The 14,466-nt window shown below is 44.7% G+C and overlaps 1 protein-coding gene across 3 annotated transcripts; it reads left to right on the top strand.

Moving 5' to 3' along the window:
• Positions 1-26: 26 nt before the first annotated feature.
• On the top strand, positions 27-14,097 carry septin5a (septin 5a). Of its 3 annotated transcripts, XM_060054421.1 has the most exons (12): positions 27-180; positions 348-361; positions 8,956-9,046; positions 9,178-9,264; positions 9,611-9,734; positions 9,854-9,988; positions 10,248-10,365; positions 10,528-10,629; positions 11,130-11,226; positions 11,610-11,745; positions 12,093-12,195; positions 12,807-14,097. In XM_060054421.1, the coding sequence occupies exons 1-12, from the start codon at positions 135-137 to the stop codon at positions 12,867-12,869; spliced, it is 1,116 nt and encodes a 371-aa protein (XP_059910404.1). In that variant the 5' UTR covers positions 27-134; the 3' UTR covers positions 12,870-14,097. The 3 variants fall into 3 exon arrangements, with proteins under 3 accessions (XP_059910404.1, XP_059910403.1, XP_059910405.1); XM_060054420.1 differs by lacking the exons at positions 27-180; positions 348-361 and adding an exon at positions 7,201-7,733; XM_060054422.1 differs by lacking the exons at positions 27-180; positions 348-361 and adding an exon at positions 8,564-8,840.
• Positions 14,098-14,466: the final 369 nt, after the last annotated feature.

Below are 14,466 nucleotides of genomic sequence, written 5' to 3'. Positions count from 1 at the left end.
TGAGCAGCGGGGGATGGGCCGTGACGTCACACGCTCTCCGCCCTCCCCCGACCTCGGATCTGTCAGTCGCTCGGGAAGGGGGGTGATTTCTCTCAGCCGTCCGATCGCGAAATCGAAGGGAGTGAGCGGTTAAGATGACTAGCAGCCTCAGATACAAGAGTCGTATCCCGATCAAAACAGGTACATGCCGCGTCTTAGTGTGGGTTTTTCTAATGAAATGTGAAATGTACCGATGGCCAATTATTCTAATAATTTCTGCTTGTCCATCTCCCTTGAATTCCCTGGGCGTCGCTCTGCATCCGTGCACCTGCGCCCCCTCTTCTATCCATCCTTTAAATGGCCATCAGACGAAAGCATCGAGGTAGGCCTACGTTACATTCTCCATCGTCTCATCTAATGTCCATCTTTAAACGTGTATTTGGATCAATGTCGCTTAAATTGTTATTCCCAGAAAACTCATTATGGCGTCGATTGCACCAACCAACGACAACACATTCATATTTCTTGACCAATATTATCAACAGCCTTTCAAGTACCCGCTTTTAAGTTGTTTTTTTTAAGGAAATACTACGTCAACAGTCGATGGTGATGTGGGTGCTTATGCCAGGAAGATGCTTCGGTCATGCAGCCTACTTGACATACGGGTTAGATATTTTTAGATGTAGGCTACAGCAGGCCGAGTTCAGCGTACACGCACGATGCGTAAGCACAGCGTGGTACCCAGGGGGGGATTTCATGGTAGCAGCATCCGGCAGTATATCGACCTGCTTATCCGACTTTATTATCAGCAAATAACAAAATATTTCGAGGTACTAACCTAATGTGTTTGGGTTATTGACTAATGAATTGTCAAGGCTGTTGGGCGGTTGTGGGCCTTTATTAACTCAGCACATTCTCAGATGACCACAGGTCTTCCTCCCCTGTCCCGCATGTGGTGTCTCATAACAGAGAGAGAGAGAGAGAGAGAGAGAGAGAGAGAGAGAGAGAGAGAGAGAGAGAGAGAGAGAGAGAGAGAGAGAGAGAGAGAGAGAGAGAGAGAGAGAGAGAGAGAGAGAGAGAGAGAGAGAGAGAGAGAGAGAGAGAGAGAGAGTTTGAGGTGGTTTGACATGTGGCCATCCAAATCTTTTTAATATGATGTTTATTTTATGGAAAATGTTTTGCCTGTACACTAAATCGTACGACATACTGACCACTCTCTGACAGTCTCTGTGTCACTGAAGGGATTCTCAGATGTGTATGACTGTAATTTAACTGAGAATTGCCTCAGACATTGTTGCTCATCTTTTCAGGTCTGAATTATTTTGCATCCGTCAGTGCCCTTAATGGCTGGATGTTGGTCAAAGGGCGGATAGATTGGCCCCACCCACAGAGCTAGTCATTGGACGCAGAGCTGGCCTTTGGCCAGTAGTTCTTGCCAGAAATACTTACTGAAAGCATCTCAGGTCAGCCGAACACACCACTGCAGGGCTACCATGGTCGTATGACGAAAATGCATCCATTGCAGTTTTTGCCAACTTGTCTCGGTTTACAGCGGGTCTTAAAGGGGTTTATCCTGTCCAGAGACAGAAACATGATAATAACTAAAACTGTAATATTAAAATATCATATTAGAAATAATTCACCTTGAATCTATTGAACACGATCATTACAGTTTTGGTGTTTTTAATGAGTGAATATGATCTGCTTGGCTATGATAAATATTCAGAGAATATATGTTAGGTGCTCTTCGTCTCCCACATGTTTTAGTGTGTCTCCTAGGCTCTTCGATCATTTTGCTGTTTTTATCGCCTCAGGGATGTGAATAATCATAGTGGCAACGGCAGCCTGGCCACTATGTGGGCAGCAGGTCAAGGGAGAGTGAAGTTTTTGCGTAACAGACTGATATGTAAGAATCCTATGTAACTCATTCTGCCTTTGACTCTATCTGTCTCTATTCATTTCCTTTCTCCTTTAATATCCTTTATTCAACTCCTTATTTTTTTCTGTTATATATCGTATTTCTACACACGAATGTCATACTATTCTGTGAAATGTTGTTGCCAGGCAACAGAGCACCTCTACTGGAAATAACGAAAACACAAAGGAACAAAAATTGTCCACTTAAAATCTGCCTGGATGGTACAACAATTGTAATGGCCAAACATTTTGTTACCATGGTTACACAGTTTTTTGGTTCGGGTAAAATAGCAAATAATTCTCTGTGTTGTAAATTCTCCTTTTTGTATCAGTGATCTGCAAGTGATCTACCCACGATGCTTTGCAGTGATCCCAGCGTGGGTGGTGCCCACACAAAAGTCAACCTCACAGACTTATAACGCAAAGAATTTACTACTGTAAATCCTGCTGGAGTAGACTTTGGCAGGCTGGCTTGTAAATGTAGGATCATTCCATAATCCCTGGATAAATAACTCCCTCAAGAATTCCAGGTATAAAAATAATGTAATTATTTTTATAATTTATTTTAGAATTTTTACTACATTGGATGCTTTTAACCATTCATCCATTCAGACACATGTCATTAAAGAATGTGTGGGTTATGCATCTTACTTAAAGGATAATTTGAGTATTTGGGTTGCAATGTGATCCTTTTGGACAATAGCACCCCGCCTATTGTTTTTGCCCCTGAAAGGCTCAGATGGTAATCATAAAATCTTGCAATGAAATCTAGTTTTTGTAGGAAATCTCAACCTTCCTTCACCCAAATCTTTTATATAACACTTGGCTATGCTTTCGGTAGTCAAACACAACAAACCCTCACCGGCATTATTGCTCTCCAACTCTCACTCACGTTTCCACCGTTACTCTTCCTCCAATAACTCAACTCTCACGAGATCTCAGAGCAAGCCTTCTCCTTGACTGAGGCTTTGTTGTTCACAATAATAACAAATAGGTTCAAGAAAAAAGTAAAGGAAAAGTTTTTCTCTGAAGGGAGCCTTTTCCATAATGTTGTCAGACATTTATAACATCAATCTGAGCCTGTCAGTGGCACAACAAATAGTTTTAGAAGACGTGCATTGATGGGGCATTATTACACCAAAGGATTACAAATAGTATGGCTGCGGGGTTCTCACTCAATACTGGACCAATTCAAAAAATATGTCTGCATGAGTCCCTTCCACCCAAAATGATGGTACAATAGGGTCCATCTGTAAACGTCCTGAATGTATCCTTTAAGTCAGCCTATGGGTAGAACCCTGTACCTTCAGCTTGGGGACGAGTACCCTGACTGTCAACTTATTATAGGCCTTAAGGTCATGGTTAGACATGCTGGTTAGAGCAGACCCATAGACTTGAAGGTATAATTTCTTGCGTACTATTGTTACAGTGCAGTGGTCCTTTCATAGCAACAGATCACTCTCTGGGGAAGTTGACAGACGTCAGGTGCAGCAGATGTTGGCCCACATGCATTCAGGTACACCTGCTTGCTTTCAGAACATGTCTGCTGCTGTTTTGAGCCCCTCCACCTCCACCACCTCCACCAGCCTCCGTTCAGCAGGTCTCTACCTCTCGAAACTTCCCGTCTCCATGACCTGCACTCGCTAAATGCCCTTCTAGACACACACACACGCGAGCATGCAAACCCACACAGGCAAACACACACACACACACACACACACACACATGTACATGCACGTGCGCTCACACGGGCACACATACACACACACATACACACACCCACACAAATACACTCTCCTTGGCCCAGATGGGACCACAGACCCACCCCTGAGCCACCCTCTATGGGGGAGACCAGGTGCGGAGCTGGGATAAGTGTGGCGGGAGGGACATGGGGGGGGGGGGGGGGGGGGGGGGGGGGTGTATAATAGGAAAATCCCCTCCAGGGGCTTTGGCTCCACATGGGGTCGCGAAGAAAATAAAAGAATCGCCACGACAAGAATGGACCAGAACTTAAAGCAGGGCTCTTGAAGCATTGTTGATGGCTATAAATGTACTGTGAGGCAACAACAACCTAAAGGGTCACATCATGGCATTGGATGCAATGTGAAAGTTTGAATTCCATGAAGGGGCGGTCAATTGAATGTGGGTTTTATTTAACAATGAAGATAGGATGATAATGATTAATAGTACCGATAGGCCTTATCTGCATAGGTTCATGAAGATGATCCTTGTTGAACTGACATCAAGGTAATGTTTGTTTGCTTTGTTAAAGTGGATATTCTATTTGGCCTCAGTGTTACAGAACCTCATAAACCCATCACCCCATCATCTGGTTGTCTGTGTGTGTGTGTGCGTGTGTGTGTGGCAGTATTTTAGGGAACTATAACTTTTCGGCAGACCGTGAGAAATCTGGCAACAAATATTGTTTAGCGGAAGGAGTGCAGTTCTGAATATTAACCAGTTGAAATGAATGAAGTGTCTTCAAGATGACCGCTCCGCAACAATAATATATATTTTTTTTTATATATTTAAAAACTACTAGTATATTTTTAATATATTTGAGTATACTCAAAAATCCTGTACTCTGCATCTACCCCACTGCTCTCCTCTCAAAGTGTTCCTGTTTTCCGTTTCAGCTGACAGCCAGCAGGCCCCTAGGAGGGACACTCCGGTTAATAGTGTGAAAGTGACCGAGGTGGGACAGCCCGTGGTTAGGGATATAAGAGGGGAGGCTCCGGGCTCGCCAATGCTGCATCACTGGAGGGTCCCCGGGCTTTACTGTCGGTCTGGAAGCCCTGGGGTTAATGGTGGCGCCGGAGACGTGACGTGGACGCCTCTCAATGCTCTCATTTGAATTTCGGTTCTTCCTGTTGCTTAGAATTCGCAGTGATTTGCATTGTGTGTATGTGTGTGTATTTCTGCGTGTGTGTGGGGGTTTTTGAGCTTCAAAGGTTCTTCCCTTCTTTGGCTTCCCTCTGCCCAGACCAGATCGGTCTATGCTGGTGAAGCACACCGCTTCCCTCTTGAATCCCATAACTCATTCTTATTCGTACCTTCGGACATCTGACATCTGACCGATGCTTTACTTCTTCTTCAATTCTTAAACGTGAACTTGTTCAGTGTTCAAACTTAATTTTAGATCAATAAGCCTCACTCGACCAAGGGTTTGCTTCTCTACAACTCAGTTGAGTCTTTAGTGAAAATGGCGAGAATTATTTGATAAACTTTAATACAGGGTTGCATTCCTTGAATAAATAAATCCTCTATTAATCCTCTCTGCCTGCACGTCACCAGCCTAAAGTAGTTCACAGTGTTGGTATCTGGATCAGCTGAAGAACCTGTTGTGTATTGCTGCAGGGATGTCTCAAGTCTCTGCTTGAGCGAAAACCGTTCTAGCCAATAGACGGTCTTGTTGCACGGGCCCAATGAAACTGTTGACTATTGGTTATTTATGGACTTTGCAACTCGTCATGGCAGATGGATAGTGGCGACACAGAGAATTAGTGAGCGCGCCTGGTTTTATGTGTGTGTGTGTCTGTGTGTGTGTAGCTCTATAGCACTACCAGGACAGCTGGTCACTGAGAAACAGAGTGGGGGGAGGGGAAGGAAGTTTTCTGGGGGCCATTGTGATCATTGTGTCACTTCTAGACATCTGTTAGTTGTCTTCTCTCAGATGGACCCATTAGACTGACAGACAGACCCCCCCCCCCCTTCCACACACACACACACACACACACACACACACACACACACACACACACACACACACACACACACACACACACACACACACACAGGCCTTTAACTTAAAATACATTTACAAACACCCCAAAGACAACGCTGTCCAGTAAGAGTCCATAAAGACAACATCTCTGTTAGGTCTTCCCTGAATTGAAGAAACCAATCAGGTGTTTTGGGGCAGCCAGCCTAAGAGCTTTTTTTCTCCTCAAACGTTATTGAGTTGTCGCCCCCTTGTGGCGTGGAGAGGACACACAGCATTTACTATTTAGTCATGTGTACTCTTTTACCCACAGCATCTTATATTCAATGCATTTAATGGACATGTGATTAATGAGTTGTGGTGGTACTGTGGTATAATGCCCCTGGAGGCCTACAGGTAGACTGCAGAAGATAGGGTTCGAACCCACAACCTTTTGGCTGGGAGTCAAAACCCCTAACCGCTATATTTATGTTTATATTTAAATATACATAAATATATACGTTTATATATATATTTAGATGGGGGCAGGATATCCTACACATGCACCACTCCTGGTTATATCTGTACGTGGCATCGCCCCCGTGTTCTGCCCACATGGCAGCGAGAGAAACGCTCTACTCTGGCTAAAGTCTGAGCCCGAGACATCTATTACGAGTCGGACACACCCATGCCGTACAACCGCACTCCCTGTTGGCTCCCGGCTAGCAGCAGCAGCAGCAGCAGGCGGTGGCGTCGTCATCAGCACATCTGGAACCAATTGTGTCAGAAAAATGCTGCTGTGCTGAAAAAAAACAACAGGGTCTCTTTCTCCTCCGTACAGAGGCGGCTCGCAGGTCATGAACTGAGCCGGGTGCGACCAGGCGACGCGACAGGGAGTGTGGTGTTCTTTTGATTGCTCTTAGTCTAGACCCGCCAGTCTGATCCTGTCTCTGTTTAACCTTGTTCAGCTTCTCTGCACTTTGGCTAACATTAATAGGCCTGATTGACAGGTTCCTTTACCTGGTAGGCTCTGTGTGTTTGAAAAGTCACCCTGGCGTGTGTGTACTTGCATTGGGTCAGAGAGAGTCATTTGTTTCTCCCTGGGTTGAATTTGTTCAAGTGGTAGTGTCGCCATTTCCCAAAGGGTCATGTTCATACAGGCTTCAGCTTTTTGTTAATGATATGTCAGCATAATGGTTTCTCACTCTCTCTCTCTCTCTCTCTCTCTCTCTCTCTCTCTCTCTCTCTCTCTCTCTCTCTCTCTCTCTCTCGCTCTCTCTCTCTCTCTCTCTATAAATAGTTGGTCACCGCTCTCAATATGAAAGAATTTCATTGAATTTCATTTCACTCCATGTGATATGATCAAATGTGTTTGAAATGTGCTAGTTGTCCACATTCTTGTGGCAGATGCAGGGTGAGTGAATATGTTTTAATTTAGACCTTTGGTTTCCTCTCTCTCTCTCTCTCTCTCTCTCTCTCTCTCTCTCTCTCTCTCTCTCTCTCTGGCTCTCTCAAATTGCTACCTCTCACCACCTCTCTCCCTCTCACTCTCTCTGGTCAGTTGTCTCCCTCCCTTCCAAGTCTGACCCCCCTCCCCCCTCTCCCTTTCTCTCTTTCTTTTTTGTCCGTCTTGCTATTTCTGTCCCGTTACACTCTCTTTCTCTCTCGCTCTTTGTTTTATTATCTCCCTGCCTCCCTTCTTTGTGAGAATTCCTGTCTACCTGTCTGAACAGGGCACGGTGGGCATGAGAACCGGGTGACAGAGAGAGACAGGGAGAAAGAGGGGGAGAAAAGGGAGGGATGCCGGCGGAGGTGAAGTGGGAGGAACGCTAGTAAAGAGTGAAAACAGGAAGTAGGCTGCGGGGTGAGATGAATTAAGTGAGGGGGAACTCGAGGCGAGGACGTCTTCTACTCGGCTCACACACCGCTCCTCGCATTTCTCTGGCTGGCTCTCCCCCCCTCCTCCCCCCCTTCCCCCTCTCACCTCGCACTGAGAGGTCTTTTGCTCCGCGGGCTAGTTTTTAACCCTTCTTTTTCCCGGTGGGTGTCCTTGTGGTCTGGTATGGATGCCATCATGCTTCAGGAGAAACTAGTGGAGCGTCTGTTGTGCCCGCGCGTCCGGACCGCCAGGCAGAAGGTAAAACCCTGCAGCGCCGGGACGTCCCGTCCGTTATGACAGGACCGGGAACGATAACTCATCTGAGACGGGACATACGCGGGAATATATGTGTTGTTCGGGGGTTAGCTTGTGCACATGAACCAAAGCACCGCCGGTGAGGAGCTCTGTGTTGCTTGTTCTCCTCCATCACGTTCCTGAGGTGTATGGCTCAGGCGTTGTGTTGTGCGTGCTGTTCTGGTGATGTCATGACAGATTAATAGGGCTGGATTGATTGGTGTGGAAAGAAGTTGGATGGGAACGCCTGGTTCCCATCAAGTGTGCGACTGCTCGTGGGTTTTTATGCTGAGTGCGTGAATGTCGACATTGGAATTTTGTGGGGTGAATCTCCTATGGATGATTACTGTGTGTGCATGTGAGTTTGTGTGTGTTTTAGTGTGTGTGCTCAGGCAAATGAATATGCCCTCGAGAGCCCCCTTGCCCATGGGCTTGTCGGAAATGCCTATGACAGATTTTGACAGTTAGCAAAGGACACTGACTGTGTTTGGCTTGCGCTCTTCGAGAATGAAAGGGGCTTTTCTTTTCTGTTCAAAATAACTTCTGTCTGTAGACTCATTTACCAGATAGAGAAAAACTGGCCGTGAGTCTCTGTTTACGCTTGTGATTCTCGACGGCCTATTGGGTAAAGGGGCGAGGATGATATTTTGCCAAAATCAAACTAGCTGTCTGCATTCATAGGCTGGTATCCTGTGGTTGAGCTGTGTGTGTGTGTGTGTGTGTGTGTGTGTGTGTGTGTGTGTGTGTGTGTGTGTGTGTGTGTGTGTGTGTGTGTAATGGGGGAGAGAGACCAACAGAGAGAGAGCAAGAGAGAGTTTTTGGGTGGAAAAGCTGAGGTCTTCGTTATTCTCGGTCGGCTCAGCAGAATACAGATTGCAATAGCGATGCATTTTTCCGTCCACTTGTAGACTTTGTAGTTGATAGAACCTGCCTGCCGTTCGTGGAATATTTCACTGACCTAGAAGCAACCAAATCGATCCTGTGTTCGTATTTTTGAATTGATCTGTGCCTCTGTGATTCATGGAGCCCTCTGCACCTTGTGAGATTGCTGCTCTGCCAGGGGACGCTCTAGTCAGTAACAGTAATGCCGCACCCAACTAACTACAGTATAATGTCGTCTGCATATGACTTAACTTTATAGACTTTATCGTCTATTAACCGGGCTCCCTTGTTCTTCTCCCTGCAGGAGAAGCAGTATGTGGGCTTCGCCACCCTGCCTAACCAGGTGCACAGGAAGTCTGTGAAGAAGGGGTTTGACTTCACACTCATGGTGGCCGGTAAGGGGATATAGGAGAGCTGTAGTCTGAAATCATACTGCCTGTTATTTAAGAAGTCTCAATGCTGAATGGTTCAATGTTTTACTGAGTCCGTATGGCATTTCTATACAAATGGTTTTCATTAAATACAGGAGAGTCTGGGATGGGGAAGTCCACTCTGGTGAACAGCCTGTTCCTGACTGACCTCTACAAGGACCGAAAGCTGCTCAACGCTGAAGGTGGGTTCTTTCACACACACACGCACGCACGCACGCACGCACGCACGCACGCACGCACGCACGCACGCACGCACGCACGCACGCACGCACGCACGCACACACACACACACACACACACACACACACACACACACACACACACACACACACACACACACACACACACACACCGGACACACACACACACACACACACACACACACACACACACACACACATACATACATACATACATACATACATACATACATACATACATACATACATACATACATACATACACGCGCACTTGCACCTGAGTTTCCCTTCAGGATGTAATAAAGTGTAATCCTATTTTATCTTGCAGAACGTATTAACCAAACTGTGGAGATCATAAAGCACACAGTAGACATTGAGGAGAAAGGGGTGAAACTCAAGCTGACCATCGTGGACACCCCAGGGTTCGGAGATGCCGTTAATAACAATCAGTGGTGAGTTCAAAGTTCAGAGTATTGACCTCTGCCGATACCTGTTTCTGATTGGATCAAATTTATGTAAAATTGTCCTTCTAATGTGTGTGTGTGTGTGTGTGTTTGTTTGTGTCCTACAGCTGGAAGCCCATCACAGACTACATAGATCAGCAGTTTGAGCAGTACTTTAGAGATGAGAGTGGACTGAACAGAAAGAACATTCAGGACAACCGAGTCCACTGCTGCCTGTATTTCATACCTCCTTTTGGACACGGGTAATAATGCATTTGCACGCACACAAACACACACACACACGCACACATGCACGCATACGCCTATGTAAATATTTAGACTTTGGATCCTTTGAAGTTACAGTAAAAACACTCATTTAAAGTCATATCTTGTTTACTAATAGCATAAAAAATGCACAAATGTAGCTATTTTATGCAATAGTATTAATATGCATTCAGTTGGGATTGTTATTCTAAAATGTTCATATGAAATCTACATTGAAGGCTGTGTTACGCTTTACAGGCTGCGTCCGGTGGATGTGGAGTTCATGAGAGCTCTTCATGAAAAGGTCAACGTAGTTCCACTCATCGCTAAAGCTGACTGCCTCACACCAAATGAGATCCAGAAGCTCAAAGACAGGGTGAGCAGAGCTCAATGTGTCTTTGCGTATGGATGTGTGTGTGTGTGTGTGTGTGTGTGTGTGTGTGTGTGTGTGTGTGTGTGTGTGTGTTTATTTTCGTATGCGCCTACTTGTGTCAACATGCTTTTGCCTGTGCCTGTGTGTGTATGTGAGTGGTTTTAGATACGAGAGGAAATTGAGAAATTTGGCATTAAAGTGTACCAGTTCCCCGAGTGTGATTCTGATGAGGACGAGGAGTTCAAACAAATGGATAAAGAGCTAAAGGTGAGTGAGCCTGCAGGAACATTTACATTTCTATGTCTCACAGAGAAGTTGCATGTTGTTATTCACCAGTAGGCCCCCTTAGTTGCAACAACTGGTGGAAGAAGTACTTTATATTGATGTAGTGTGAATGCTCCCCATTCGATACTATGGTAAACTCATAATAATACTGTTTGATATAACTATATTTAAATAACACAAGTCTGTGAAAAGTTGATATTTTGCATATATATAGAGTGACTACATATGTGGTAATCTGTTGTTTAAGAATAACTTTTTTTTCAAACCTTGGTTCATCTTTTAGACGTCCTAGTAGTTTAGTGTATTTGACAGTGAAGAGTTTCGGTAGCATTTCGATTTATTTGCAGAGTATTTGTAGATACTGTTTCCAGGAGTATGTTGCTACGTTCACTTGGATGGTTGGAGCGATCTGTCCCCCGCTTGAATCCAGGTCATCCATACAGAAGTGTCCCTCTGACGTGTCTCTGTGTCGGTGTGTGTAGGAGTGCACTCCCTTCGCGGTGATCGGCAGCAACACAGTGGTGGAGGCTCGGGGCCAGAGAGTCCGAGGCAGACTGTACCCCTGGGGCATCGTGGAAGGTATTCCCCCCACACCTTGTAGCCTTGCGTCGGGCAACGCTATTAATATCATGCAAGAGGAAACTTTACAGCGGCAGAAGATTGTGTTTATGGCAGCACAATGAACAGTGCACAAGAGAATACAACAAGATAAATAAAATAGGAATGCCAATTTGAATACACAATGTTATGATTCTGATTCTGACTCTGATGACGTTATTGATCCCGGAGGAAATTATTTCTTAGAGTTGCTCAGTTCAAGCCAGAAATATCAACCAAAATAGATAACTAACTACGTAATAACTAAAGGATAAATAAATAAGGATATCACCATGAAACGATGGATTCTATGTCTCTCTCTCATTCTCTCTCTCTCTCTCTCTCACTCTCTGCGTCGCTCTCAGTGGAGAACCAATCCCACTGTGACTTTGTGAAGCTGAGGAACATGCTGATCCGCTCTCACATGCACGACCTGAAGGATGTGACCTGCGACGTGCACTACGAGAACTACAGGGCCCAGTGTATCCAGGAGATGACAAGGTGTGTGTGTGTGTGTGTGTGTGTGTGTGTGTGTGTGTGTGTGTGTGTGTGTGTGTGTATGTGTATGTGTGTGTGTGTGTGTGTGTGTGTGTGTGTGCACACACGTGGGTATGTGTGTGTGCTGCAGCCACGTGTGTATTTCCGTGCATGAGCTTGTGTCTATCTGTGCCTGTGTGCGCTCGAACGCGGGCCGGGCTCTCTCTCGTGCGTAGGGGGAGGGGGGCTGTGGGTCATGTGGTGTCGGTCTTGTTGGTTTAACCGCGTGGCGTAAACGCTGTGTTCACTGCTGATTCCTGCAGATCACAAGTTGTGATATGATTGTTCTTCCAACTCCACGTGTCTCCCAGTAAACTGGCTCAGGACAACCGGATGGAGAGCCCCATCCCCATTCTGCCCCTGTCCACTCCGGATGCGGAGACAGAGAAACTCATCAAGATGAAGGACGAAGAGGTACATGGCTGACACGGCTGCTTACACAATGATGCACTGGCCCACCATGTACAATATAGTCTAATACAATCCATGTAAAAAAAAGTACATGTTCTATGTTTATGAGGCAATATGTCATGATACAACATGGCATGATATAATGTGACCGTACCCTAACCCATAATATAAGGGGATATGAGAGCACAACAAATGATTCATTTGTTGTATTATTTTTAAGTGCTACTTTTAGTTAACCTGACACGCCACATGGTTTGTTAGATAGAACCATCAGGAAAGTCATCCTTGGAAAGTGTTTGGAAAAGGGTCAGCTCTTTCAAATAAAATGTTTGCAGGTGATTGGATAAACAATCTGCCTATTACCATCCATCAGGTATCGCGTAGATCGACTAGTTCCTCTTAGGTTCCTCTCAGAACGCCAATTAGTCCTAGAAAAATGGATTGCCGCATGATCATGATCTTGCAAATCAAGCTAAACATTAAGAATCCCATGATCTAAATTCAGACAACAACTTTAATCGGTATAGCAGAACAACCAATTTAGGAACTTACGAACTAAGGAACACAACGATCTATGTGCCCTTCCTCATCCTCCTCTTCCTCTCTGTTTGCAGTTGAAAAGGATGCAAGAGATGCTGAACAAGATGCAGCAACAGATGCACGAGAAAGATCAGTGACGGCTGACAGTGCGCAGAGCTGGTACTACAGCGACACCTGCTGTACAAGGCCCGAACTGCAGTCAGACTTTGCAGCGGCACTTAACGCAACTCAAAACAAGTGATATATTTTGACAAGTGACAGCTACATGTGATCTCATGGTACTTGGTGCTTTGTATATTCGGTCTGCCTGAAAGACTGTGCTATATTGGAGGGTATTTTTGGAGCCTTTTCCCCAGTTTGGTTGGACCCCCTTGCTGTGGTTAGTTCTAACATATATAATATAAATGTGTAATTTAAATTACTACTCAATGTTTCTAATTTATAAATTCTATGCTAAACTTTTTGGATATTTCATCAGGGTATGACTATTTGTGCTATAAAATGCTTTGTAAGGTAGCTTAGTTTTATGATGTTTGCTAAACATAGTCTTTTTTATTGTGTGTATGTGAGCGTGAGTGCAAGTGTGTGTGTGTGTGTGCGAAACATCCTCCATCTCCTATAAATATTGTCTGATATATATATTCTTAAGAGTCCGTCCATAATGCATTTTTGTAGCGTTACTACAATAACTTTTATTTTAACTGATTCATAAGAACAAAAAAAAAAAGATGTTACCCTTGTTTATTGTGTTTGACTGCCTGAACATTTTCTTTCAATCTTTTTACATTTGCCGGTCTATTTTAAAATGCACTTATTGCCAGTGGCTAAATGTGAACGAAAGGGCTTATGAGGTTGCTACGGTCACGTGCGTAGTGCATGTGAGAGCATGCTACAGTTAACTCTGTCGCTGGTTAGTATAACCATGAGACCTGACCAGACCCTGTGTCTCCTTCAAATGCATCATGATCTTTGTTTTGTTGAAGCATACATACCGGTTAAATATATAGATCAAACCTAAGGAACAAGTTGACATTTCTCTATTTACAACGCAAGTTTTGTGTGTGAGGAGATACATTGTAAAGTGTTTGTTTGTGTGTGTATGCGTGAGTGAGCAAACGTATGTGTGCATGCGCTTGTATGTGTGTGTGTGTGTGTGTGTGTGAGTGCGAACGTACGAGCGTGTGCACACATATCTGTGTGTGTTCACATGCGCTTTGGTGTGATAAAAGTGCTGTATCCTACCTGTTCCACCCTTAAGGCTGTGACCTCCATCTGCCTGAGCTGTGCTGTAGGTCTCAGGTTGTCACTTGTTCCCGAGCTATGACCCTATGGCAAATAAACAGACTGGAATCACAAACCTTTGAACTTTGATCTCAATGCATTTTTTTGGGCGCATTGTTTGTGTATTTATAGTTTTATGATGACACATGGAGGGGAAAGTGAGAATGGGATATTGTTTTTGATGGCACATAAAGATTAACATAGTAGGATGAAGAGAAAAACTAACCATTTACCGTAATAGAACAACTTCATCTCAAAACAATACAACCAAAGCATTCATGCTTTGGTGCATTTATATAAAGGACCTGCTGAATATGATGGCTTAAAAGTCGGTTTAAACCATAACACCGGCGGGAAATCCCCCTCCATATCTGACATGTACTCCAGCCAAATATGCTGATGCAAGAGAAGATTCATGCTGTCACCATGTCACTACCAAAGGCGGTTTCAGAC

The sequence above is a fragment of the Gadus macrocephalus genome, chromosome 6, assembly GCF_031168955.1.
Source record: "Gadus macrocephalus chromosome 6, ASM3116895v1".
NCBI classification, from domain to species: domain Eukaryota; kingdom Metazoa; phylum Chordata; class Actinopteri; order Gadiformes; family Gadidae; genus Gadus; species Gadus macrocephalus.
The sequence above is the reverse complement of the archived record's forward strand: the minus strand, read 5'-3'. Positions and strand labels throughout refer to the sequence as shown.

Coding starts and splice junctions, on each gene's coding strand:
- septin5a (XM_060054420.1), top strand. CDS start 7,659: ATGGATGCCATCATGCTTCAGGAGAAACTAGTGGAGCGTCTGTTGTGC. Junction 11,227..11,609: donor CCCCTGGGGCATCGTGGAAG/GTATTCCCCCCA, acceptor CGTCGCTCTCAG/TGGAGAACCAATCCCACTGT. Junction 11,746..12,092: donor TGTATCCAGGAGATGACAAG/GTGTGTGTGTGT, acceptor CGTGTCTCCCAG/TAAACTGGCTCAGGACAACC.